This window comes from Rhizoctonia solani, chromosome 1 (assembly GCF_016906535.1).
Source record: "Rhizoctonia solani chromosome 1, complete sequence".
Classification (NCBI taxonomy): Eukaryota; Fungi; Basidiomycota; class Agaricomycetes; order Cantharellales; family Ceratobasidiaceae; genus Rhizoctonia; species Rhizoctonia solani.
Window position 1 is genome coordinate 1,630,411 of NC_057370.1, and position 26,574 is coordinate 1,656,984.

The window sequence follows — 26,574 nt, forward strand, 5'->3', positions numbered from 1 at the left end:
AGGATGAAACAAGAAGCCCTCTTTTTGAAAACTGTGTCTGGGAAGGGAGGATCCGGATAGCACGGTGTGGAGATATAGACTCGTCGATCAGGTATTGATGTCCCTGCCATACTCTCCTATCTCTTTACCAATACTTTATATATGCGCCCAAGAAACTTTCTCGTAACGAAAAGAACTGGGTAAAGATCGATCGACCCTTCGGGGCACACAATCGAGCAAAGTCAAGACACCAAAGGACCTGGTATACCTCGAGATGTCCATGTATATCGACAAACAGGTCTAGAATTGTATTCAGAGCCAAAACACATAGCATATACTCTACATCGCAGCTCGCCTTGTCCCAAACGAGGCTGTACAATCTACAACCAACCGGCAAGGTATTCCGAACGTGCACAACTTCCCGCACACAAACCACTGGAGCGCGCAGGGCTCTCCTCATCGTATACAGGGGGCCCCAGGTTCGTCCCCATTAGAACAACGAGATCTCGTTCTACCTCTCGGACCTCCCATGGCGTATCTTCCGGACTACTAACCGGAACAGTTGGCTATTCAAGAAAGCGCCACTCTGTGAAAATGCCGCGTCGGGGAACCATTCGGAAAACGAGAACGCAAACTTTCAAGTGGGTGTACCGTGGTACTGAGTTTAAATGGGGTGCCAATCCCCTCTCTTCTCTTCCCCCTAATTCCTAGGGAGTCAAATATTGCCCTATAAAGATACAGCCGGAAACAAGACGGAACAGCCCCCTTTTACAAAGTTCAAAGGTAAATGTATAAAGAGCTTCTACTACCGTCAGCCTCCCGATCGAAGGTACTTGAGAGACCTTGTTATATATGCTATATTGCGCGAATCGCTCCAATAGGAGAGTTTGCCGAGTTCGGCAAGGCGCATGTAACGTTGGCAAACCCCCCGCATAGGGTGATAAAAAAGGTCAACACTACTGCATGTAAAGCTACGAATTGTGTGTAAATACAAGTGCAAAGCGCGTAAGATGGGTCAAAAGACATTGAGTGGCCGTACGTATCGTATAATGAGGTGGAATTGTAACACATTCGAAACAAAGAGATAGAAAGAAAAAGAAAAGAATATAAGAGATAACCCCCAACGACAATCGAGCCTAAAAGTTCAAGGCTCGATATTTGATATAGAACTATACATTAATCCCGAGAAAAGCCTTTACCCTTCCGTCCCAAAAGTTTTTAAATAAATCATCGCCGAAAAAGTTGAAGGATGCTCCACGTCCTGTATAGGCCAGTGTCAGAGGTGCAGGAGATCTTGGTTTTAGCGGTTGGGAACCCACCAGCGTTTTAACCAACAACGCACCCTGACGAAAACCACCAGTTGTTGTTGAGTTGTTCGATCCAGTGAACAACTAGACGGAGACGCATCCGTGGAGAACGAATAGGTAATAGTTTGGCCTTTTCTTGTTCATCAATAGGTAGCACCTGTATATGTTGTTGTTAGGTCTCGATTTCTCAAGCCGATATCAAGGACTAACCAGCGCCACCCAGAAACCAAAGCTAGCAACATCGGCAGGCATGGGCCCATACGTGTTGTTGAGGCGTTGGACGACCCAAGGGGCAGTGCCGTTGCGAAGTTGGTCGAGGAACCTACGACAGATATTAACGAGTTCCTGGTTGGAGCGTTCAATGCCCCGCAGAGTGATATCGCCTTCGCTAGGGTTCATCAGTGCGATTCGTTCGATTTCAGCTTCGACCTCGGGAGGGTAGTCATCAATCCTTGTGGAGTCGAGATTCAATAAAGGTTAAATAGAATCATAATGGAAACTTACCTTTCAGTGCGCCCGACCAAGTACCCGTCCAAAGTGCCCCGCTCCAATATCCGAAAACGAAATGTTCCGTAAGTCTCGACCATGGAGCGGCCATCAGAGAGCATTTGTACATTTTTTATTTCGAGCATGGTTCCATAATCGTTCCCATCTGTATTATTGGCGTTTTGTCGGGGCATAACCATGCCAAAGCGAGGAGTCGCAGAAGCCAGGCACCGGCGCAGCATGAGTCGATACCTTTTTGCGATTTGAGTAACGTGGGCGGGTTATTAGGGCGTAAGCAACTAACCTGGGTTCGAAGAAATGCAAGAGGGTGGGCATGCCAGGGTAAGAGAGCTGGCAGACAAAGATTGGGGTATCGAGGCGTGAGTCTCTGCCATCGGTCTCTGTTGCTGCGACACGCTCCTCGAGTAGTGTTGGGAACGCCTTGGCGACTGGAGGGAATAAGTCGAGGGCGAATAGAAGATTAGATGGGACTCACTGATCTGGGTGATGACCTCATTGTGTGCGTGCTGATAGAAATATGAATTGGGTGGAAGATCGAGACGACAGAGAGGGCATTTGGTGCTGTGATCGAGTGAACGCTCGAGGCAGGTGCTGCAGAAAGTCTGGCAGAATATTAACACAAGCAGGGAGAAGCAACAGAGAGACGTACATGTTGGCAAGGGGTGGTGATTGGATTGCAGAGGAGCATGAAACATATCTCGCAAGTGAGCTCGTTGAGCAACTCCTTTTCAAAGGAGGGAGTAGAGGGTGGATCTGGTATACCAGTGGAAGTATGTGCAGGCGGATGGGTACGGAGTTTCTTACGAGGACGGGGTGGGGACTGAGATGAGGAATCCGAGTCCGAGTCATCGGGAGAGGGATCGGGAGGTGAGGATCGAGGGTGTACAGTTTGAGGGCGAGGGTCGATCGGAGCGGTAGACTCGTCATCGGGAGTGGTTGAGTGGTGTCTGTGTCTGTGTCTGTCAGAAGTAGGAGCAGGGGCAGGGGCAGTGGCAGTGGACTGGCGTGCAGCATTGGTGATGACCTCGAGCAGCTTTGAAACAGTAACGTCGAGCTTGACGACACGGCCCCTGAGGGGAGAGGGAGAGTCGGATAGAGCAGAATGGGCGGGCGTAAAGGTGACTCCTGGATGTGAGTCGAGTTCACTCGGACGGCCTAGTACTCGCACTCGGTTGGGCTGTCGGGGTCTGCATCCTTCCACTGGACACGGTCTCTGTGCTGACATACTCGGGCCCGGCTGTTCCTCCCTTTCCGGTGTCATGTGTTTCGAGCATAGTGTGTGTCCGCAGTTGAGTGTGGTCGGCGCTTCCACAAGCAGGCGACAGAGCGCACATCGCAGCAGAGGTAGCAGGGCCGATGGGCGTGGCGGTGTCGGAGTGGGTGTCGGCATCGTTGCTGGTGCCGTGGTTGTCGTGGGCATGGGCGTCGGTGCTGTGGGGGGCGGTGTGCTCGGGGGTAGAGGTAAATGGGAATGGTCGGGAGAGTGTGGCATGATAGTGGATGATGGCAGAGAAGGAGCAGGTGGTGCGGGTGGAGAGGTGGCTCCCATATGAGTCTCCCTAGGGGCGTCCGATGGGCAGACTCGCGCAGTTTTTGGCGGGACGGCCATCGATCGAGTGTTCGTCTGTGAGTTGTCAGGTTTCGGAGTCTCCTCACTCTTGTTCTGTTCACATGAGGTTCCATGGTCCCTAGTATCATCCCCAGTTACGGGTGGAGTTCCATTCCTGGGTGGAGCCTCTCTCGCCCTCCCCTTCCCCCTCTCTCCTCGCTCGTGTTCCTCCTCGTCGCTTCCGGCCATACTCTCTTGTCCTTGTTTTTCGCTATTAACCTGTCGAGCCTATCGAGGGCGAGTTCGTCCTGCCGGCGTCTGATACCACCCCCATCGTGGTACGGACCGATCCTCGCTAGCACGCGTCATGTCATCAACCCGTCCATCGAAAACACAATTATACATTATATTCCAATTCACCCACCACTCCCCACCTGTATCCCCCTTGGCACCCTATCACTTCCAGCGATCCCCACCTATCTGTCAAAAAACCCCATACAAAGAAAATATGACAATTATATCACTACTCTATCTTCCATCTCGCATGTTCTACACGTGACATGACATCATACATAAACGTATCATCCCTGTCTGTCCTGAAAAAAGAGTCTCGGCCGCTGATCGTCAATCCGATCGCCCCGCCGGTCAACTAACCCTCTCGCCTCTCCAAAGTGGAGCTAAGCTTAAGTTACTTCCCTTGAGTGGCGTGGCTCGCCATGCGACAGTGGGGCTCAATCCGGGCGCAATTTAGCTCGACACAGCCAGATTTGTTTCTTATTTTCATATCTTATACAAAAAATCATACAATTCCAATAAGCGAGGCCCAATACACCAATCCAATCAACTCTCCAACGCCTACAGGTTCGCCAAATTTGTCTGGGGCCACGAACTGTACGACCCGACCGATCAGCCTCGTGCGCATAGTGTAAGAGATACAATAAACAAATAGGAGAACACTTACTATCCGGCATCCGCCGTTTGTATCCGTACTTGCCAATAAAGCTGTCGAGCTCCTTGGGCCCACGCGATCCATACGGGTACGGTTGGGGTCGCGGTGCGGGGCCATCGCGTCCTTCGATCCAGTGCAGAATGGGTGTAAAGATCTAAACGCGCACACACACACAGAGTTTAATTTATCCGCTTCTCTCTGTCGGGCTTGAACCCAGACCCACCTTCCACGCCACATCGAGCTCGTCGTCTCGTACAAAGTTGGAATGATCGCCCTTGAGCGCGTCCAAGATCAGAGCCTCGTACGCCTCGGGGATCTTAGTCTCGGTGAATCGGCGCTTGTACGTCAAGTCCATCTCGGTCGGAATCGCCCGAGTGTAAAGCCCCGGCGTCTTGGCGTTGATCTTGACATAGACCGCCTCGGATGGCTGAATGCGCAACACGAGCTCGTTGCGCGCGATATCCTTGAAAATCCCTTGTGTGACATCCTTGTACTGGATTCGGATCTCAACCTTGGCCTCGTTTAGAGCTAATCGCATTAAACGTTGATTGTCAGTCAAATTGAGCCAGGCTCGGTATCATCATTTTACTCCTCACCTTTTCCGGCCTTGAGGATGAACGGAACGCCCTCCCAGCGCGGGTTATGGATCCATAGCGTGAGCGCGGCAAACGTTGGACAGACCGAATTTTGCGGCACCGTCTCGTCGTCGAGGTATCCGGGCTTGCCGTTGGCGGCGACGTACTGGCCGAGCAACACGTCCTCCTTGGCGATGGGAGGGATCGCACGCAGGACTTTGACCTGTATATGCGTGCGTGCATGTCAGGCACCCGCTCGAGAGATAGCACACATGCTCTCGCGCCTCACCTTTTCGTCGCGGATGTCCTCGGCAGAGAACGAAACAGGGCGCTCCATGGTAAGAATAGACAATACCTGGAGCAAGTCTTGCATGCGATTCAGCCACAAATCAAGGTGCTCATCCTCCTAAAAGAAAAGAAAAAAAGACGTACGATTTTGTTGGATGTCGCGAATGATACCAAATTCGTCGAAATACCCTCCTCGGCCCTCAGTGCCAAACGGCTCCTTGAACGTAATCTGCACGCTCTTGATTGCTTGGTTGCTCCACCCAGAGCTAAACACAAGGTTCGCAAACCTGAGCACAAGAATGTTTTGACCATTTCTTTCCCCAGATAATGGTCAATGCGGAACGTCTCTTCCTCTGTCCATTCTTTCTTGAGCGAGGACATCATCTGGCGACACGACTCGAGGTCCTTGCCAAATGGCTTTTCGACAATGATTCGGTTCGTGCCGTTTGGCGTGTAGCAGTTGCGTCGCAGGCCTTGCGCGACGGGGATAAAGACCGACGGCGGAAGAGCCATGTAGAACAACCGATTGACCTCTTTGGTCTGGTACTTGCTCTCGATCTCCTCCAGGGCCTTGGTCAGAGCCGAGTATCCTTCGTCGCCCTCGTACTGGCCCGACACATAGCTCATCACATTCTTGAACTCTTCCAGTTTTTTCGCCGTCTCTGGGTCGTCTGCGTCCTTGATATACGACACGCCCCGCTTGTGGAACTCCTCTTCCGACATCTTGGTTCGTGCATATCCGACAATGTGTACACCTTCGGGCAGATATCCGATCTTGAACAGTCCGAATAACGCCGGGAAGGTCTTGAATGCGCATTTAGCGAGTGCAACTATAACTCCTGTGGACAGGCCCTACCTTTTTCTTCGCGAGATCGCCGGATGCACCCAGCACTGTCGATCAACCCGTCAGCGATGTCAAAGGTGTCACGAGCGAGCGAGAGGACCTACCGATAATAATCGTATTATTCTTCAACTCTTGGTGAGCTGACTCCATGGATGGTATTGTTCCGTGCGACATTAGGTGCAAACTGTTCTGCCCAAGGTGTTTATAGCGTGAGCCCAACCAGACCGCAAGAAGCCCAACCAGCCCCGCAATAAAGAGCACGGTCAACGAGCGAGCGCGAGTCATAACTCACCTGAGGGGATATGGGGTGTCAAAGTTGAAGAGAAATTCAGCTGGTTTTGGGTCTGACTATACAGACGTCACCCCCCGGACTGCTTGCTAAGGATCCGTGGGAACTGATACAATGATGATCTCAGTTCAGGATTGGCCTTGCCGAGGCTCAGACTCTCTTGAGCTCCGGGTGCGCAGAAGTGACTAGGTAAGCCCTGTTGTATGCGAGTCTCTTTTGTCTATATCCGTTTTGTGGCCAATATTTCTACTCGAACAAGGGTTGTTCGACGCTGCGTTCAACGGCTCTTGTGTCTCTATCAGGCTTCGCTCTCCCACGCCGCGTGAAATCCAATCTGTTGCAATCGGTGCCGATCATATGATATGGTGTGCGGACCTCCACTTGGAATAAATAAAGTGTTCTGGAAACGGCCCGGTTCCGGCCCATCGAGTCTACTGGGGTAGAGCACAAATGTGTCTCATAATTTTAGAACCCATCGGTCGCTTGCAGTGATATGTAAAGTATGACGACTCTATGACCAACTTTGGATGCGAAGGGTTCTGCCAGCATCGAATGCGGTCTGGTACCCAGGGTACTGTAATATGATGGATGTTATGTCACCAAACTTGGATGACATCGTTCTCTTTCGCAGTCAATGCGTAGTCGCCTATTCCCGTCCACTGCTTCCTTGCATTCGCGTTGAGCACATCGGCCTCCGACAGGGTCGAGGCGCGACTCGCGACTCGCAATTCGTAAATTGCGGTTATAAATGGCCACTTCCCCCAAACCGTCATCCACGTGAGTGGGCGGTTTGCCTTGTTCGCATGTAGCTCGTTTAAGTATGATTGATAAAAAAAAAAAAGGCATCCACGTGACCAGGTCGAAAGAAACAAGCGCCACGCCGGCTCGGTCCAAACCTTGACCATGGTTGGCGCATCGGTACTCTCAAACCCGCTCCCAGCGCAGCTACTCGCGTCGATCGACGAGCTTCTTCAAGAACTCGACACCCTAGTTGCACCGAGTTCATCAGTACCGCATGACGTTACTCGAAATGCTTCGAGCTCGATCACAGCCCAGCTGAGAGATCACTCGAGACAGTTGACGAACATTGTGCGCGAGGCCAAGCAAAATTCGTCAGAGGACAGGCTAATGAAGGATGAAGCTCATCTCGGGTTGCAGAATTTGCTGTATGAGAGGAGGCATTTGGAGAGAGAAATTGAAAAGTGTAGGCAATTCAAGTGGGTGTTTCGACTTGTATTATCCAGTGAGGCAATATCGAAAATAAATAGTTCTATTTATCAGGAAGTTCCTCTTCACACGCTTGATGAATTTATGAGCATTTCTCCTGAAGAAGCGCGAACAGAGGAGATTCTAAAAGACGAACACCAGTTGTTACTCAGGCGATTGAATCTGGAACTCTCCGAGAGAGCGAGGTAAGTATTGTTAATAGCCAATTGTCTTGCTCTGATGTTGGGTGTTTCTAGGCTAGACACACAGAAGAAGCAAATGATTGCAGAAAAAGAGCGGTGCTTTCGGAGAACAAAAAAGCCGAGAGTGGGCTTGATGCCTTGGTGGGCGACCTCGATAATCTTTCCAAGGCATGTACCACGAATCTAACCCAAGTATACTGCTGATCGGACGACCAGATTGCCATGGAACTACAAGGGAAAATGACCGCACTTGAACTACCATAGCCACGTATAGTGACAGGTTCCTCTCTTATGTATATAAACTGAATAGTTGACCACAGATAGCCTTGTTAAAAACATGTACAGAAACAATACATAAGCAAACCATACGAGACGTTATACAACTTCATATGTGGTCCCCGCACCCTGGAGACTAACGAAATGAGAGGTGGTGGAAATGCGATAAACGAGAGCAATAGTGATATGCAAGTGCAGGGAGGGTATAGTGTGTGATGATCGAACCGTTCTCAAGCATTTCCCTCGTCATCGCTGATGCTCCCTACACTGCTCATCTCGGCGTCTTCCTCATCTTCTTCGTCTTCTTCGGCCGCTGCAGCCTCTGCAGCTTCCTTTGAGGCGTAACGCTTGACGTATTCTAGTACACCGGTGGTTACTATTTACCCACGCCAAAAGGTGGAACAGAACGTACCTCGGACCTTGGCCTCGTAATTCTTCGGCTCCCTCATGAGAAGAGCTGCAGCCTCCCCGTTAAGGGGATCACTGGGGTTAGGATACCGGAGTAGCTGAGGCAAGAACGATTCGAAGATATTGATCATATCTGGTACTATGGTAAGAAAAACATCAAGGAGCATTTAGCGTTTCCTTACCGAACATTGGGGACCATGTTTGGTTAATAACATCCAAGCACACCGAGCCGCTCCTAATTGGGAATAAATGAGCTCCCAGCACTCATTAGGGTCGCTTATAAAATGTGGGAACACGTACAGCTCGTCAATGTTGGGATGGAATATCTTATTCATAAACCCAATACTGGGACTTTTGTATGGGTACTGATCGGGGAGTTCTACGTGGATCTTCCAGACCCCACCGGCAAAGGCGGCTGATGGGGAGGAGGTCAGGCGAGGCACAGCCGGGTCAAGGAATAACTTACTCTCTTCGGGGCCGCTGAACATGACGTAGAACTCTTGCATGTTGTCGTTGACGAGGCTCACTTTGTAGTCAGACATCAACCTGTATCGGATCGTTAATTGCTCTGAGAGACTATCAGTGGGGTAGACTCATACATCTTCATAACATCCGTCTCGATGCGGCGCTTGGGGGAAGTGTGGGTAGGCGAAAAGCAAGTAGCGTTAGTGTGAGCAAACGGGCCACAGGGCTCAGCAACTTATCATCTTGGAGAATTGCTATGGGTTCGTGCGGTGAACAAGCAAGAGGCCGAGGCTCAGTTGGTGATCTTCAGCAGAGTGGCAAGATCAGCGGCTGAGATGCGAATCCGGTGATATATACTCACAGGGAGTAAGAAGTGCAGAGGGAGAGGGGAGAGGGGTTGTCGCGGGTCTGGTATTTGGGCTATCTGGTGGTTGACGTTGACTGGGCAGTAGGCCATGCGATTCTCACGTGATGCCCCGGTCCTTCCGACCCGCAATATTCCCATAGCCCAAGAAAATCGCGCAGTCCAGACGAGATATTTGCGCTCTAATGGCATGATACATCATAATATTAATCAAGCGAAACAGTACTATGATTTAGCGTGACATGTCGTAATAATCATCGACCATTCATCTCATTTTTTTTCAATAGTACCACTCTTCGTAAACGCGATACGATCCACGACGGGTGTCTTTGTACGGATCATATTTCTCGCGACCGTGGTTACGGCCAGTATCCGACTTTGGCGCGACAGCTGCAGGTGCATCTACACTCGAATGACCGCCCCCGACACCTGTCATTCGGAACATGATTGCGAACACTATTAAGTAACGTCTTAGTGCACTGAGCTTCCGACGATGACGACAATCAACGTACTGAGCCATAGAATGAAGAACATCCCTATCATCTTCAGTTCATTTCGATTGTGCCCGTCTGTGGTTAGATTACCGTTTTGTCGCCGGTCGGTCACAGCGCTAACGGAAGAACAACAATTAGTATAAAGTGACATACGAAAAGTCAAGTTCGTACTCACACATATGCTAACGCCCCGCATGCTCCAAGTGCCAATAAAACTTGAATAATAGTGCCATACGCTATATAAGGTGATTTTCAATACTAGTATTGGTATTTGATGCGGGACAAACTCACGCCTGAGACTAGGTAGCACGAATAGCAACAGCTGCACGCCAATGGCACAAGATATACCTGATACTGTCAGTTTATTATATAACGTGTTTTTTTTTTGCCGGTACACACCCATGGTAGTCCATCGAACAAGCTCTTCAGAGCGCATTTCTGATTGTCTTGCTCGGTATGACCTTTCAGAATTTGTTGAGGGCGATCTCGGTGGCGTTACAGGAACAAATCCAGTTCCTACACTACTACTGCTCGAGCGGCGAGACAGAGTTCGGGTCGGCGACGGCTCCAGAACTGGCTCCAGAATGGATGTACTTAAAAACTAGGAAGCAAATAGGGACTTCTAGAATTGTGACCGGTTCGTCGGCTGGATTAGTGGTGGTTAGTGAGAGATACGTTGAATACTGTACCTGTTTTCCCTGTTTTAACCTAGCACAACGAGGCTACCATGTGTTGGCGAGGGCACAAAGCAAACATACAATACACGTGTATTGTCAATAAACAACATCACGTGTAGGCGATGAGATCATGCGCATTTATCAACAAAAAAATCAAGCTGTACTAGCCAATACAATTGATGAAGTAATTCATGCACAAATACAAATAAGAACAAGTGTTTAAGCAGATATAACGCTCCCTGCGACCTGATGAACGCGCCCATTTTGTACGACGACCGAGTGTCCGGGTAGCTAGACAACAATGAATTAGAAAGGGGTAATTAGCATAGCAATAAATGATATACCTGTTGAACGAGCTAAATATACATTGTTATCGTATATATACTGGTGTCACAAACCGCAACACTCACCTGCTGACGATGGATAGAACCGCTGGTACTGGGGGGATTTGAATAGTATGGGTACTGATATGGTTGCCTATGTGCACTAGGAGGCCGTGGGCTGACGCCCCTACCCCTAGGAGGATAAGCTTCCGGTTCTGGCTTAGGAATAGGATCCTCGCCGGGCATCATAACGTCGGACATAGGGCCAGTCCAAATGTCATGGTCTCCGCTTGCGTAGAGTTTGTCAACGACAACAGCAATATGATCCACCAAATAGTAACTGAGTGCGGTGGAATCAGCATTGTATGATTCTACGTCTAATCCATGAACTCACGCAGCACGAAAATCGCCCATGAGAAGGCAAGGGTAGACTAAGACAGTATTTGTTATGTAAGATATGCTCAGCAGTAAAAAAAAAGGAGGTGTACCAACCTTCATTTGGCGACAGTAGCTTTCTGCAGACACTAGGAGGGCTAGATTCAGATCATTTAGGAAGGTTGGGGAGAAATACATACTCGTCGCATTATTACTTGTTGGAACCGTTTGTCCTCTCATAGCATAGCAGCGTTGATAGCTATGATGTATTAGAATATCTATGTATCTTTGTTTTCTAGAGTGACTCACCCAATCACGTCTTGGGAATACGCTCCCATTGTTAACCATAGCACTATATGCGCTGTTAGAACTACAAGGACACCACGTCCGAAGGTACTTACCAGCTATTATAAATAGAACCCATGCCTCGATCCTTGGTTGGGAACGTTGGGAAAGCGCCAAAATTATAACTAGACTGGCTACAGAAACAACCTAAGAATATAGTATTAACTTGGTCTAATCGTATTAGCCGATCGGTACACATACCAAAGAGAATATAAGGAAGTCATCTACAGGGTAAATGTCAGTAAGTTATGGATTTGAAAAGAACGGAAGTCGCACGGATATCGGTGGAAAACAGGACACTAGCGAGGTAAGCACTATGATCGCAATAAGTAGTTAGCGCCAGAACCGCACACCGCCCCGCAAGGACGCTTACGATAATGCAAGCACAACAATAGAGCCCACAAAGACGGCAGCTATTCCCCGGTCTCAGTCATTGTACTAGTAATAAAGAAATAATACCTACCAAACACGCGAAACCTGAGGGTGTTGAACAAGTTCGAGTCGCCCATTAATTTCGTAGATGCCGTAAGTAATCAGTGATTCGTCTGGTCGTGGATAGTGCTATTGGCCAGTGGGTCGCCAAGTCGGACCACTCGTGAGATACTGAGGGTTATCATCACTGAAGTCACTTATTTATAAAATGGCGATGTGCTCTGTGAACATGCCCTGCAGAATTAACGGGCCATCGCGAATCGGGGAGTTCCTTATCACGTGGTAGCAAGTCTAATGCTATCAAAATTGGAGCTATGAGTGCTATGGTGTAAGCTGCGTCACTCTGACGCCGTCATAGTCATTGATATTTTCGATGTTCACCTTTCGCGGTCCTTTCATTAGAGGCTTGCGTCGAAGCTGCTACATTGACGCTCTAAAGGGCCCCGGTCGTCACTCGAGATCCATACAACTTTTAACTGATCACGTCTATCTAGACGTATGCTGATACCCTCTCATGCAGCTGTGATCCGTCCAACAAAGCTCAATATTACCTTATGAGAATTCGTATACTGTGTTTTCAGGGTACTTAGATGGCTAGACCACTTTATGTGCTCATTGGTTTCTCATTGTTGTTGTGTACTAACTCTATCTACAATCGTAGAGTGATTTTCTACCTCGTTTCACCTTGATGTAGGTATATAACTTGTTATCAAAGGGCGCTCTTGAATAAACGGCCTGTTATCATTTTCCTAGATGAATCTATCTATGCGCATTCATTAATAAGGATCAAGGTGTACTACCCGATACAGCTGGGTGAAAAAATGGCATACATGCAATAGAAAAAGGGATCAGAACACTAAGCTGACACAACGCTCCCAGGGACTTGGGTGACTTGGCCATTTCGGATGATGACCGAGTGCCCAGGTTGCTGAGACATATTGAGCGGGAATAAATTTCATTACAATAACTGCTACATACCTGTTGAATAACCTAAATGCATCGTTAGTATCAATATAGGTTTGAGGGTCTCAAACTTACCTGGGGTTGAAGAGGCCCGCTTATGTTTGGAGGACTTGGGTAATACACAAATGTTTGTCCGGGTGCATTAGGCAGATTGGTGCTGGTGCCCATGGGGTAATCCCCTGCTATGGGATAGTCTCCTGTTTTATTGATAGGCCTCTCTGTCAAGATTGAGACTTCAGACATAGAGTTTCCCCAAATATCACGGTTCCCCCTTGCATAGATTTTGATGATAACGGTGAGTAGTCCAACTAGCCATAGGGTAACTGATACGTAGCAATGTCAACACCATACCCTCCAGTGACTAAAAGGTACACCTACGAAACACGAAATTTGCCCATGAGAAGGCGAGGACAGTCTATAAGGACTTATATTCAGACATTGTATAACCGGAAGAGAAGAAACCGACCTTCATTTGGCGGCAGTACTTTTCCGCGGACACTGTGTATTTCATTAGATGACATTAGATGACGATTGGGATACTCACTAGTTGTGTCGTTCTTTGCTGGAATTGTGTTCCCTCTCAACGAATAACAAAATACGTGACTGGGTTCGTGTTAGGATATTACAATATTGGCCTAATCTTGGAACCGACTCACCCGATTACATCTTGTGAGTATGCTCCCATCGTAAGCCATAGTACTGTGTGTAATCGGAGCCAGTTGGCGGTGAATTGCGTTTAATGGTACCAGCACTTACCAACCAGTATGAACAAGACTGCTGCATCTATCCTTGGTTGAGAACGCAGAGCCAATAATACAAAGATAACGATGGTGAATGCAGATACAACCTGTATTATGATATATCAAGAACGAATAATGATACTGGACGATTGATATCCGTACCAAAGAGAAAATGAGAAAGTCATCTATGAGATTATCAGCAGAATATTAGCTTCAATTGATATATATGTAGCGTACGAATGCCAGTAGAAAACAAACGACTGGTGAGGTATGCGCTACATTAAATGGTTAAAACGCTGAGCCCATAAGACATTGATCACACAGAGAGGCTCACCATATCCCAAGCACAATACTCGCTCCCACAAATACGATGGCTGTTTTTAGCGTTAAATACTTCCTTATGAGACACAAATGCAGCACTTGCCAAACAGGCAAAGCCTGAGTTTGTTAAATAAGTTCAAGCTCATTAATCTCGTAAAACAGCCTTGTAGATATCAGTGATTCCTCTGGTCGTGAAGACAGCGTGCTGGTGGGTAATATATCGTCGTTTCAGGCCACTTGTAGATACTATTGACACAGGTACGAACGTAAATCAAGCCTCGTTGAAGGCGCCTGTATCGAGATGGCGATGCGCGCGGGCGAACACAACAAACTAGAGACCCTGGAATGACGAGCCCCCAGAAATGCACCGCACGTGACTCAAAATAGACCGTCTCACGAAATTTGGGGAAGTTCCCAGTCGAGAATTCAACGGCCACGAGGCACCCATGTGTCGAATCCGGTGCATATAGGTGCACAATCTGCGACATATCAAATAGTCATACATTCACACCATACCTAAGATTACTTGGGGTTGGTTCGTGTACTGCGCGTCAATTTAGTACACCAAAACCGGCTCTAGACTCAGCCTTGTATGTATTACGGAAGCTCTGATAGAAGCAGATGAATGGTACAGCAAGGTGTAGGCAATGGATATGCGAATACAGTTGTCGATTACAGCGGCACTTGCATTTGAAGACTCAGTATTATGCCTGACATGCACTCGTTCCTCAGTTCTAACTTGTTTGTTCACTTTGTTGTACGAAAGCGCTGGCTGAATTCTGAAGGACAAAATATCTGAAAGAGTAGGTTAATAGCGCATACACTAGGGGCCTGCAATAGTTTAACCAACGACTGGTCCAAGAGCAGCGTTAGTGCACACCCGGATGATCTAATCATACAGTCCAGGTTCAATCCAATTCATATTCTATTTCGTTATTTATCGTTAGATACATGGCTATAGCGAACAAAGTATATCATTTCACGAAGACAAAAATATATTTAAAGGGTGCGGTGCATAGGGTATTGGATGTAGCCGCAATAAATACCCTCTGAGCCGTAGATGAAACGCATATGAGCAGTGTCAACAGTACGATCAGCGTCGGCGCTGACTGTCCGTAGTCCCACGTCGAGTCTCTGCGGTACCAGACCTGGAGACCCCGGGTCGGGTTTCTGTAGTACCCGACCTAGATACTCCAGGTCGGGAGGAGCCGCCTGTACCTGCACGAGATAGGCCACCTTCTGCACCAGTCGTGGTCCTTGGAGGTCTGCTCGAGCTTGCTCGCGTGGCTCCAGAGCCAGCTCGTCTTGGAGCATAAGCTGGAGTATAAGGGTCTGTTCTCGAGGAGGTAGTTGTTGACTTGGATGGGTCGCGCGATAAGTTACCGCCCATGAGAGGTCTAGTCGATGAAGAAGTGCTCTGCTTAGATCCGGAGCGTCCTACAGTGGCCGCACCATAGCGATTCGCTCCGGGTTGAGGGGGAGGAATGTATACCATGCGCCTGAATAATCTAGTCAGAAAATGTTTCAGTCTATACCACGCGGTACTTACGATTCGCCTGGTTGCAGATGAGACAAATCGGCCAACAGTGGCTGTTCTGAAGGACGGGATACATGGGTCGGGCGAGAATTATGATGGGCGGCACGGCGAGGAGCGGCAGTAACAGGGGCAGGGAGAGCGGAAGTAGCTGCAGTACGTTTTTCTTGGGATTGGCCCGGTTTGACTGGCCCAAAGAAGAACCAAGGGAACGTTGGTACCTACACAAGCACCACGTGAGTGATTTGCCTCGTTCAAACCCGGGAATACGTACTCGGGATGTCCAAACTTGTTTGCGACCGGCATTGTGGTGTCGAATACACATTATCAGCAGGAAGAGAACGTATGCTAGCAATAAAATTGCGTTGAAGAAGGCAAATCCCTATTGTAGATGGTGAGTCAGATGCACAAGTTCTCGGCGTTGCTTCCGACTCACTTTTACGACTCGGTACTGGGCGAGCAAGGCCTCAGAAGGATCTGATCGCAAAATTGTCAATATTGGCTCCACACCGGCAAAATTTCCACTCACCCCACTCTCCATCTTCGTCTCCATCAGTACATTCGACCTCGATATCTGCCAAGACGCCAGTGGATGTGTACAAGCCAAGTGCTGGAGCTTTGCTCAGTATCTTGGCGCTTTCAAGTGAGGAACGAACAAACCAAACCACATAAACCCAAGCAGGCCGACAAAGAGAAGCTCCGATCGTACTTGAGCTATCATAAAATTTCTTTGAGCACGAGCGAGGAAAATGCTGAAGTGGAATACAAAATCAGTGTCAATATGCGTGAATTCCCGGAACAAAGATGACTCACAGGGTAGTCAAAATAATAAAAGTCATAATCGATACAATTATGCCGAAAGGAATGAAGCTCGCTATAAAACTACTTTAGTCTCCTGGAGTGCTTGGGAGCAGAAGCCCTGCTCACTGTATTCGCTAGGTATCACGAGTGTCTGAAAATGTACAAGGAGTATAAAGACGATCAAGGTCCAGAGCATAACCAGAGCTGCCGAAATAGTGGATCAACGATACAACCCCCCATAAATGTGAGGGACATCTATAGCCTACCAAATAGCCCTAGTCGAAAAGCATTGACAGTAATATTGATCGCCATCGTGGCAGAAAAATCAAGGAATTATAGTAAATACCCGTCTCTAGTGAAGTAGCAGACGACCGGTATGCAAGACGTGATCTTCAAAGTCGTAAAGCTCTCTGGGCTGAGTTTCTGCGCGTTTAAAACAAAAATGGGCACGCTCCCCGTGCAAGGTGTGCTGTGTACTGATGGCCGTCGAGGGGAGAAGGCCACGATGCAAGGGCGGGCCACGAGATTTGTAGCGTGCCGAGCGTGGCTTCCAAATCGAGGCAGCCCTCTTGTAAAAGATGTACATGGAGTGCATTGTGGAGCGACATATATACGATTTAGATAATTAACCTTGCGTGGTTCTTTGTGATAGGGTAAACACGAGGCAGACACGAGGCAAGATCAAAACATTCACACGGATAAGGGACGCCCGATCACGTGCCTTGAAATGGCTGTACACTGGCCTGATATTTATTTGAATACATTTTGTAGTTAAAAATTAAATGTTCAAGGTACTTCAGCTCTTAGCTCTTGACCATATTTCACAAACTCATCAAGACACTCAGGATTTCTAAGAGTTGCTGGATTGATAGTGGACTTGAGCGCCCCATTAATGATCCTTTTGACAGGAACTTCAACCCTATTGTTATGTAAGCACCCCACCAAGTGCTGAGAAATCGAATGTGTACCGTTTTCCATTCAACGTGTGCGGAATTTCTCCGTGTACCTGTAAAATCTATGCATAACATTTCAGATTGCACAGCATCTACTATGATGCAGAATTTCTTATAATACCTTTTCGGGGCAATGCCTCGGACTGCGCTTTTTCCGAATTTCCTCTCGGATACGCTTGCGCAAGTCGTCCGAAAGCGTTTCACCTTCGGGCAGTTTGACAAATAATATCACGCGTTCGTCTGCGCCTCCTTGGATAGACTGTCCTATGACTAAGGAGTCGAGAATAAGGGGCTGGGCACCTGCCGAGAAACTCCGGTCCAAGACTTCATAGATTTCGCTCGACCCAAATCGAATCCCTCCAGGGTTGAGAACACCATCGCTACGACCTAGAGTATTCATAAATAAGTGTAATTAAATAAAGTTACTCATCCTTACCCAACATAACAACTCCACCGTTCGTAGTGATACGAACGTAGTCGCCATGTCTAGATAAATACGCTAAGACATTAGAACAACATAAAGTTAAAACCACTTACGCCATATGCCCTTAAACACGTTGAAATAAGCGTCTTGGTACCGGGATCGAGCCTTTGACACTTCTTCATCTGTTCCATATCCAGGTAGTGGCCAAAATCCAGCCGGTTGACAAGGGAAGGGCTTAACACAGACCTAACAAAACTATTCAGACTATATGCGTTTGAGATCGAGCTACAGTGATATACCAATTCGCCCGTTTCTCCTGCTGGAAGCAACGATCCCTCAGAAGAATAAGATTCGATTGCCATTCCTAACATTCGACATTGGACTTCTCCCCTATAGACTGGCAACGATGAATTCATCCCTGCAAATAGACTACTCGGATCAGATAGCGCCTTGACATGATGGATCAATAGAGTTGGTACCTGCAAATATCTGTGCCACCTGATAAAGATATAAGCATTGGCTATATGGCGCATGTAGAATGAAACTATACTATACCTGTGATAGAGCCCAAGAGCACATTCTTAGATATATGCTCATAAACGTAGTCAAACTGTTGGGGTGCCAGGGGAGAGCCAGTCGAATATATGTGTCGTACACTGGAGAGGTCGTGATGTTCTCGGGGTTTATACCCTTTCTGTAAACCGAGTGCTATTAGTTTTGTGACTTGAAATGATGGTTCAACTTACCGCAAGTTGGTCAAGGTATTTGGCACTTTGCATAGGGGGATCAGCGTCGATCGATTAGTCGATATGAGTATCAAACTTACCTAGTCCCAAAAATAGTGATCTTGCATTCATCTGCCATCCGCCAAAGGCACGATGGGTCCCGCAAGGGGCTTCCATCGTACAGTAGAATCGTGCATCCCACGCCGAGACCACCCATGAGGAATTGATACATCATCCCTGAAGATAGCATGAGGTAAGATAACGCCAAGGTCACCCACACTATACAGTATGTGCTTACATCCACTATTACAGAGGTCAGGTTGGAATGTAGCGTGCCAAGGAATTCGACGACTTACGTTGTGGTATAATAGAAAAACACATCACTGGGCTTCATGTCAGCACAAATCGATAATTCCTTGCGAGATTGGATGAGCATGCCGCCGGTACGATGAACAATTGGCTTTGGTTTGCCTGAGTATCTAACTAAGCACCTTTACTAATTGATACAGGTTGCTGCTTACCTGTAGTTCCGGAGCTAAACATGATCCATAAGGGGTGGTTGAAATCGACTCGGGTCCAAATGATTTCTCCCTTCTCATTCCGCCCAGCCTTTGAGGAGGCACCTCGTGCAGCAAACGACTCCCAATTCTCCCATGACTGATCCAGGTCGGAATTCGAAGAGGTACCGCGCGTGGTGTCAATTATGACAACTTTAGGTGATTCCGATTTCCTTTCCTGCAGCCCAGCCAAGAGCGACTTCAGCTTAGGGACATGGGGGTGGCGTTTTCCATTATACCTGGGCCGCGCCGATAAGCCATTGTTCTCAACATCATATTGCTTATAGCGCCGCGTATACTTACGATACAGAGTTGACGGCAAATATAATCTTGGGTTTGACCTGCTCGAATCTAATCGCAGCGATGTTCCAGATTAGAATAGTCGGACTTGGTGTGGAATTGAGTTACCTCTCAAGCACTCCGTCAGGTCCAAAATCAGCTGCAGCGCTAACCCATAAAGCGCCAATTGCCGCGGTGGCCAGGCAAACAACGGCCGTTTCCTGATAAGCGGGGGCCGTGAGGTGGAGGGGCCGATCATACCGCGGGGAACACGTACGATACAATTAGATGAATAGGATGCAACCCTATCCCCTTTGTTCACGCCATGCTCGATAAGCGCAGAGACGATATCGGCTACCTTCGTGTAAAGTTCGGCATATGTTATTTCACGAAGTGGGGAACTGGCAAGGTCCGGAGTGGGTTCGACTTCAAAAAAATGTGATGCGAGAGTTGAAATTTTGTCAAATATTACACCATAATCGACTAACCTGCCTCTATAATAGCAATCTTGTCTGGAGAGCGGCACCAAAGCGCGTTCTCCGCCCAGTTGACCTGTGAGCCGATGAACCATTCTGGATTGTCTGCCGGCAAAGCACTTCTATCAATAACCTGTCACGCTAAATATTAGAGCATGGCCGAACGACAGTGACGATCCATGCTTACATATGGGCCTCGGTCTCCAATAATATTGGTGTCCTCCCACACCAAGTCCCAAAATTCCGCAATGTTCTCGGTCGACCATGACCAAAGTTGGTCATAGCTACTTAAAGAAAGTCCATATTTGGCGTTGACTTTGCGCATAAACTGAGCTGTTCGCGTCTCGTGTGTACCTTCGGGTGTCCATAGAAGTTTTGCACTGTCCAGGTCTGCCATATCTCGAGCGGGGGGTGTCAGATTTAATGTCGTTGTGTGGGGAAGAGAGCCTGATCTCACCACCGCGATCACGTGTATACCCGCTCCGGAGCTTGCAGGCTACTTTTGAGCGCCGGGCGGTTACCGGCGACGAGCGTTCTCGGGGCTGTGGCCGACCGGGGAAGCTGTTGTTTCCAGCGGATGAGCGACAGTCCGAGCTCCCGAAAGAACATTCTAAAGGTTACAGCAAGCCAAGCCCAGCAATGTATTTGACTCCGCGCCGAGGTGTCTCGAGGATCCACTTCTTTTACACGTCGCTGGGTCTTGGCACTAGATACAGGTGGTGGCTACGCACAGCATAATGAAGCATTTGTTGCTGGGATACTTTAAACCGTTTTCTTAGCTATACTTACGGGGTCACACAACAGGACAACGGGGGACGATGTTAATAATATGTTGATAAAGAGGATGCAATCTGCACGATAATAGGCGAATATTCCGGTCTAATTATAAATTCGGTGGAAGCATGGATATGAGATTCTGTGCAGGGCTTCGCACGTTTGTCGGGCTTACAATACCTTGGCGATCCAAGTCGTGTCAATAGAAACGATTGATAATAGGCTTTGCCGCACCTTCCCTACCCCTGGGTATATAATGGACCTCCCCTCGGCCGAAAAATCTGCACATCACCAGCTATATCTCTCCTCTGACTCGGCTCCCCCACAGTCCTCAGATCCATCCACCACCACATCTGTGCTCTCTTCCCAACACAAACGCTATGGATTGCTACTTCCCCACAGAATCTTCTGAAGCCGTTGCTCATGCATACATCAAGTGAGTCATCCATTGTCACGGCGTCAATGAATCCAACTAACGCTCATTATCTCCCAGGGACCACCTCTGGCATGATCCCACAATTACCATTGAGACTATAGGCCGTTGCGCTGCATATGCTGGTTAGTACACAAATTTTAGGAGCGGCGGGCTGGTGGCTCACTCCATTCTTTTGTAGCGCTCTCTCGCTATGTTGTCGGTGAAGACCTTTATGTACCACCCCGGAACGCATCTGAGCTTGACTACATACTGTAAGTTGCACTTGTCTTTGATAAGGGCTCTGGAGACTGATCCATCCTACAGGAAGCGATACACAACCGATGTTCTTCATTCGCTTGTATCTCAAGCGAGAGATAGTGAGCTACGCACCGCGCTCCCAAAGGTGAGTTGTGTGCCTTGACCTTGATAAGCAAACATTGACCATGTGGTGTTTCAGGCTCGCCAGATTGCCGCTTCTTCCTTGAGTACTGTCTTGCAGAACTCGGAGCTCCTTGAGAGCCTGTTGATCAGGCACTCGCCCCCGGAGAACGATGTGGTTGCTCTTCCCGCGTCCTCAGCGTCTATCGATAGCCCTATCCCTTCGCGAAGAATTCCAACCGCATAAATATTCGATTGTGCCCTGCCCCAACCAACTTTGTATCATTTGTGTTCGATTATGCTGCATTTCGTCGGTTCGTCGTACGACATATTTATTATCATGCCATATTATTCCAGTTACCCAACTCTGTGCTATCGCCTCATGTACCTACGCTGTGTATTTTAATGCATGTCAAGTGAATTGTACGTCTTTGCGCGGTTCTCCTCTGCTTTGCGAGAACCTTTAATGTCGTGGAGCCCCGGACTTTAGTGATCTCATAGCACTTCATGTCAACTTCGTGCAAAGCAGACTGCCCCCGCAGTGACGTGAAGCCTGGAGCACGGAGGCAGCCAAGCCAAGATAAGGCACTCACGGACACCACACCATAAGATAAAGCAGTAAACACGCACCACACGCGCACACGTGACAAAGAACGTTCGTTCCAGTGCTTGGAAACAAACGTGTGATGTCAGCCAACCCTATCAATCATCGCTCGGCCACCATAGGTGACTTATTTGACTTCCTTTGACTTATTGCAGTAATCTTATCGCACTGTTGTGGTACACCCCTTGCGAAAAGAACACCGGGAGACACGGCCAAAGCTCAGCGCTTGCACGAACTCATATGAGATTTCTCTCGCTTACGACCGTGTACTGATCTTTGCTGTCATTAACATCCTCGGTCCTGACCGTGCGCACTTGGTCCTATGGTGCACTCATCAATATTGCTCGGCGCTGGCCTAATCTTTTGGTCTCGGTCTGCGCAAGCTTCCCAGGCATTTCTGCACTCTCCGAGTCTAACTGCGGGTGAATCACACATCGTTAATTGCCAAATACATCTCGCTGAAACTCTGCCTTGTAGTACAAGCAAAGCAACTTCATGGCCGATTTATTCACATTACAGTGCGTTCGTGCTCTGCACTGCACCTTTGTTTGAGTACAATAACCACGTGTATCACAACAGGACATGCATCCCGATAGCTATTACCTCCCAGGGGCGTCGATATCTAGCTTTTGCCATTCCAAAAAACCTCGCAAAGAGTCCGAGCGGGCCGGACAATTCGGGGCACCTGGCACAGATTGTGATACACCAATTTCATTAGTTGATTCAACTCTGGCGTGGGTGGAAAAGGAGTGGGCGGATCGGATCGATTTCGTCATATGTGAGTGGGGAACATTTACTCCAAATCCGTTCCGTAGTTTTTACAAGGACTGCTACAGGGACTGGTGATAATGCTAGGTTGGCACTGTAACAAGGTATAACTGCATTCACACGACTGAAACTTCTCTTCAGACACGACACCGATAGTTCGATTCCGCGAACGCCAGCGGAAATTCGAGACATGAATAGGGAAATTGCCCACAAGATGGATAAAATATTCACTCCACGGGGCGTCACGGTTGTGCCAAGCATAGGGGTAAGTAACCGGCCGATTTGCCAGGAGAACGCCAGCTTACTGCTTGTAGAACAATGACATTTGGCGTAAGTACCAATGCGCCATCAGCCCTCATCCGTTCAACTAATGGGTCAAATAATCGGATCTGCATTTTAATAGCACATGTAAGTTCGGCCAAATCCGTATGAAGAAAATCGTACTCAATAGTAGCAGAATATTATGTACGAGGTATGTTGATATCAGGCAGCCGCCTTCACTGAGGCTGATTCGTCGTCGCCATAGGGCCCAAATACTGTTACCAATGACTTTTTGGAGTCAGTTTATCCATATGTTCGTAAACAACATTACTCATACTCTATTCAGGTCCTGGAGAAGTTTTGTCCCTTTCCCTTCGTATCAAGTTTTCCAACGAGGAGTGTATTTCTCTGTAGAGGTGGGTATACCTACTTTCTTGTCAGTAACTCTACCATTTTACTCCTTCCTGCTAGTTGGTCCCAAATCAGCTTGCAGCTATCAGCCTCAATACTTTGTATTGGTTTGATAGTAATAAAGGTAAACCAGCCGGAACATCCCTTTGGTTCTCTCACTCACATCCCTGGTTCTGTAGCTGTCGATGGCTGCCCCAAGAAAGGCAATGATCCTGGCACTTTAGAGTTTGTGTGGTGTCTCATTCTCACCCAGTCTATCACTAAATCTGCTCCACAATAGGTTTGATTGGCTCGAGGTCCAGCTGAAGATCTACCGTTCTCGCAAGATGCAGGCAAGTCCTCACGACCATCACGCCGCAGCTCGGGTAAATATTTACTCGTGGTGTGATTATACGTTCCCACCCCATAGGTATGGCTGACCGGGCATGTCGCTCCTACCGAAGGTGGGTCCAGGCGTGGCGCAAACTCCAGTTGGCTTGGTGACGAGCTGTGGTTTCACCTTCAGGAGACTACTTCCCTCGTTGCTTTGCCCGATACGGGGAGATTGCTTTGAGATAGTAAGTGAATAAGCGGCAAGAATACGGTCGAACCCGGTTGACTTTGGGTGTGCAGCCAAGACACTATCTTGGGGCATCTATTTGGGGTGAGTTCTCTAGCCATGAATTGATATTTAGATGGGAAGCTGAGGTGTTTGTACAGCACAAGAATCTGGATCATGTGAGTGAATACCATGATCCTTGCAAGCGACGGGAAAGCCAAGTGCCGATGTGGGTTAGTTTGTTATACATAGCATCGACGATGTCCTAGCTCCGACGCCCTCAATGCGTATTACTGGCCGGAAAAAGGAGTCGCTAATCGCCGATAAGCTGCATGCCGAATTCAAGGAGCTCTCCAAACAGAAGAAAGTCGACTATGATGATTATTTTATTGTGTGAGTCGATCCCGCTACCTGACGTGCGAGGGCTGGAGCAAACTGACTTCTGGTGAAATGATAGTAATATTGGTCCGTCGGTTATACCTGAATACACCCCTAGCGTACGGGTCTTTACATACAATATTACTGGGGCTGAGTTAAACGGGTCTTCCCCAATCACAAATGTTGATGAACTACTAGACTCGGAAGAGTAAGTCTGCCGCTTTCGCTTGGACCCAGAGTTTGATCCCACATATCCTAGGGTGAATGCGTCGAAGATTGATTGTAGAAAGAAAGAGAACAAGGACAAGAAAAAGTGTGTGTTCAAAAAACCTAGACATGCAAGTAAACGGAGCCCGAGCCGGAGGAATAGCCTCTGGAGTCCGACAGGCTATGCACAGGTATGTCTTTATTTGGAATACAGACCTATAACTATGCTAACTTATTTTGTAATTAGTTCTATATCCCCGAATCCAATTGGGCCAACAAGACCCACCCACCTCAGTACGAACTTGAATACGTCACTTACTCTCTCTCCACACTGCGTAACGCCAACGTGTCCCTTATTCCTGATCATTTACTTCCGCCAGAGCTACGTGGAGGGTCCATCGAATCGCTAACCAAATCCAAGTATGCGCCATTTGGCCTACGCGACTTGACAATTCCGAGCTGGATCAAATTTGCACGAAAGCTGGGAGAGAGAAAGAAGTTGTGGAAAAGATTCAGGGATGTTATGTTCCTAGAGACATAAACAGGACAAACATTTATCCAACGTATACCTTGTTATACTGTATAATTCAATTTTGTTGCGCGAAGTCGGCGTTTCGCGAAGAGTGTGGATGCTGACCGTTATAGAAATACTAATTAACATTGTACGGTTCGCCCTGTTCCGATGTGATACTGCGGTTGTTCGGATGTTCGATCGAACCCCCACCCCATCGCGGAACAGCTGCAGCCATGCATGTTGAAGTGTCAAAACAATCGGCCGGGAATGAATTTGCCGGCATCACAGGCACTCCCGCGACAGTACACAACGTTTTAGGGCACTCACAAGTGCCTTCAAGTTTCCAACAATCGAAGCAGCACATCGGTTCTGATATGCTTGTGTGGCGCACTCTCGATCTCAGGTTTAGTGTAAAACCAACCGAGATGTCCGAGAGGAACAACATTTCACGCCGTGGATCCCCGTGATTTCATTTCATTTCAGCAAGTGAGATATACGCTTGAGCTTGTTGTATGCGGCTTTTACGCCTATAAATTGACTCTTTCGTATAGGTGGATGTAATTCTCTTGCTAGCAAGGATACCTAGAGGTACCGTTGAGTCCTTCGGAGGCTGGCCGTCTGACTGAGGGCCCCAACTAAAGCTCCCGAATCCGACCTCGAGTACAGTACCACCCATAGATCCGATTGTTACAATAAGGCAAGCGGGGGAGCACGCGTCGGTCGGTCGGTCGGTCGTCAGGGTAGGTTGCCGAAGACAGACTTGAACACTTTTAGCCCAGCCGGCCCGCCATAGAAGGCAAACTCAACCCCATGTGACAATACTCATAGAAGGATAGCTTATCAAACTCGAAATGAACGTCTGTGCCACCTCGAGTCGAATGTGTTTGATAAGATTAGTACAAGGTGAGACAGGAGGGGGACAGGAGAGGGAGGCTGATTTGATGTAGGAGGGCGCCACAGCATGAGATGAGCGAGACGAATGGGTACAGCCTCTATGTGTTTTCCCAATCTACAACTGTGTACGTACACGAAATGAATGGAAAATAAGTGGAGCATTTACTTCAGGCTCATAAGTTGCGAAGGAGCGGCCCAGGGCCTTCAGTTCCGGCCTCGAACTTTAGAGTTTTGTTTTTGATATGCGAGTGGGGAGAACCCAAGTGGAGAATACAGGGGTAAAGTTGAATTTTAGCGGGAGGATGAAATGAAAGCGTGTTAAGCGTCGGGATCGGAGATGCACGAACTCTGGGTCACCGTGTGTAGCCGGGTGTTTGTTGTGTGCTCGTGAACTCTATCCTGCAAATGTTGACCATGGTTAATCACTCGCCAGCGGGAACGTCATTGATGTTTGACAGATCGCAAATCTCGGCCAAATGGCTCGAGGGGGGAGGAAGGTACCGAGAAGGGCGCGGATCAGGCGCGGACGGCCGAGCCCATATGAGTGATAGCCGCGAGTCCTGAGACATTTGTAACTACTCTCAGCTTACGGATCGGGGTTGAGACTAGATAGGCATGCTTATGCAGAGGAGGAGGATGAGTATTGTGTATATGCGATGGGAAATAAAGGTGTGGGCACTTGCCGAATCGAGGGGATATCTGAAACACGGGGCGTTTCAGATGACCTTTCCAAAATCAGAATCATCATCACGTGCCTCTGATGCATGGCGGTGGCGGGACGATCAGGACGGCACACGTGGTGGC

At 48.3% G+C, this 26,574-nt stretch overlaps 7 protein-coding genes across 7 annotated transcripts; 3 read left to right on the plus strand and 4 right to left on the minus strand.

The window, feature by feature from the left end:
- Nucleotides 1-359: 359 nt before the first annotated feature.
- On the minus strand, nt 360-3,591 carry RhiXN_04027 (ATP-dependent protease La (LON) substrate-binding domain; the record flags this gene model as incomplete). Its single annotated transcript, XM_043323844.1, has 7 exons — nt 360-525; nt 1,322-1,443; nt 1,497-1,737; nt 1,791-2,024; nt 2,077-2,221; nt 2,269-2,395; nt 2,443-3,591. The coding sequence occupies 7 exons, from the start codon at nt 3,589-3,591 to the stop codon at nt 360-362; spliced, it is 2,184 nt and encodes a 727-aa protein (XP_043176263.1).
- A 550-nt stretch (nt 3,592-4,141) lies between these two features.
- On the minus strand, nt 4,142-6,172 carry RhiXN_04028 (glucose-6-phosphate 1-dehydrogenase; the record flags this gene model as incomplete). The annotated part of the gene is made up of 9 exons (XM_043323845.1): nt 4,142-4,218; nt 4,304-4,445; nt 4,515-4,819; nt 4,888-5,089; nt 5,156-5,232; nt 5,299-5,441; nt 5,498-5,958; nt 6,011-6,045; nt 6,103-6,172. 9 exons carry the CDS (start codon nt 6,170-6,172, stop codon nt 4,142-4,144), a joined length of 1,512 nt encoding a protein of 503 aa, XP_043176264.1.
- A 1,018-nt stretch (nt 6,173-7,190) lies between these two features.
- RhiXN_04029 (THO complex subunit 5) lies at nt 7,191-7,900 on the plus strand (the record flags this gene model as incomplete). The annotated part of the gene is made up of 3 exons (XM_043323846.1): nt 7,191-7,504; nt 7,556-7,699; nt 7,756-7,900. 3 exons carry the CDS (start codon nt 7,191-7,193, stop codon nt 7,898-7,900), a joined length of 603 nt encoding a protein of 200 aa, XP_043176265.1.
- Nucleotides 7,901-8,202: 302 nt separating this feature from the next.
- On the minus strand, nt 8,203-10,139 carry RhiXN_04030 (ubiquitin-conjugating enzyme; the record flags this gene model as incomplete). The annotated part of the gene is made up of 10 exons (XM_043323847.1): nt 8,203-8,330; nt 8,385-8,513; nt 8,563-8,615; nt 8,681-8,795; nt 8,847-8,926; nt 9,500-9,665; nt 9,722-9,819; nt 9,879-9,939; nt 9,995-10,051; nt 10,103-10,139. 10 exons carry the CDS (start codon nt 10,137-10,139, stop codon nt 8,203-8,205), a joined length of 924 nt encoding a protein of 307 aa, XP_043176266.1.
- Nucleotides 10,140-10,599: 460 nt separating this feature from the next.
- On the minus strand, nt 10,600-20,025 carry RhiXN_04031 (AMP binding enzyme; the record flags this gene model as incomplete). Its single annotated transcript, XM_043323848.1, has 49 exons — nt 10,600-10,671; nt 10,725-10,736; nt 10,791-11,043; nt 11,098-11,134; nt 11,192-11,227; nt 11,279-11,337; nt 11,388-11,430; nt 11,480-11,570; nt 11,625-11,647; nt 11,700-11,737; nt 11,797-11,836; nt 11,887-11,900; nt 12,722-12,783; nt 12,834-12,845; nt 12,894-13,141; nt 13,197-13,233; nt 13,285-13,316; nt 13,363-13,421; nt 13,475-13,517; nt 13,575-13,665; nt 13,721-13,743; nt 13,796-13,833; nt 13,893-13,932; nt 14,990-15,378; nt 15,429-15,634; nt 15,688-15,795; nt 15,850-15,890; nt 15,943-16,023; nt 16,074-16,165; nt 16,227-16,287; nt 16,341-16,365; nt 17,010-17,133; nt 17,183-17,229; nt 17,289-17,554; nt 17,604-17,653; nt 17,705-17,714; nt 17,764-17,837; nt 18,071-18,089; nt 18,147-18,285; nt 18,338-18,362; nt 18,418-18,553; nt 18,615-18,619; nt 18,673-18,787; nt 18,838-19,112; nt 19,177-19,224; nt 19,282-19,373; nt 19,430-19,578; nt 19,641-19,761; nt 19,816-20,025. The coding sequence occupies 49 exons, from the start codon at nt 20,023-20,025 to the stop codon at nt 10,600-10,602; spliced, it is 4,311 nt and encodes a 1,436-aa protein (XP_043176267.1).
- Nucleotides 20,026-20,782: 757 nt separating this feature from the next.
- RhiXN_04032 (uncharacterized protein) lies at nt 20,783-21,442 on the plus strand (the record flags this gene model as incomplete). Its single annotated transcript, XM_043323849.1, has 5 exons — nt 20,783-20,838; nt 20,896-20,960; nt 21,017-21,089; nt 21,142-21,220; nt 21,275-21,442. 5 exons carry the CDS (start codon nt 20,783-20,785, stop codon nt 21,440-21,442), a joined length of 441 nt encoding a protein of 146 aa, XP_043176268.1.
- Nucleotides 21,443-22,381: 939 nt separating this feature from the next.
- On the plus strand, nt 22,382-24,903 carry RhiXN_04033 (uncharacterized protein; the record flags this gene model as incomplete). Its single annotated transcript, XM_043323850.1, has 19 exons — nt 22,382-22,577; nt 22,636-22,654; nt 22,709-22,832; nt 22,882-22,897; nt 22,971-22,993; nt 23,025-23,039; nt 23,094-23,125; nt 23,175-23,244; nt 23,300-23,363; nt 23,419-23,464; nt 23,520-23,604; nt 23,649-23,682; nt 23,745-23,796; nt 23,852-23,882; nt 23,939-23,956; nt 24,016-24,170; nt 24,235-24,363; nt 24,415-24,553; nt 24,610-24,903. The coding sequence occupies 19 exons, from the start codon at nt 22,382-22,384 to the stop codon at nt 24,901-24,903; spliced, it is 1,542 nt and encodes a 513-aa protein (XP_043176269.1).
- Nucleotides 24,904-26,574: the final 1,671 nt, after the last annotated feature.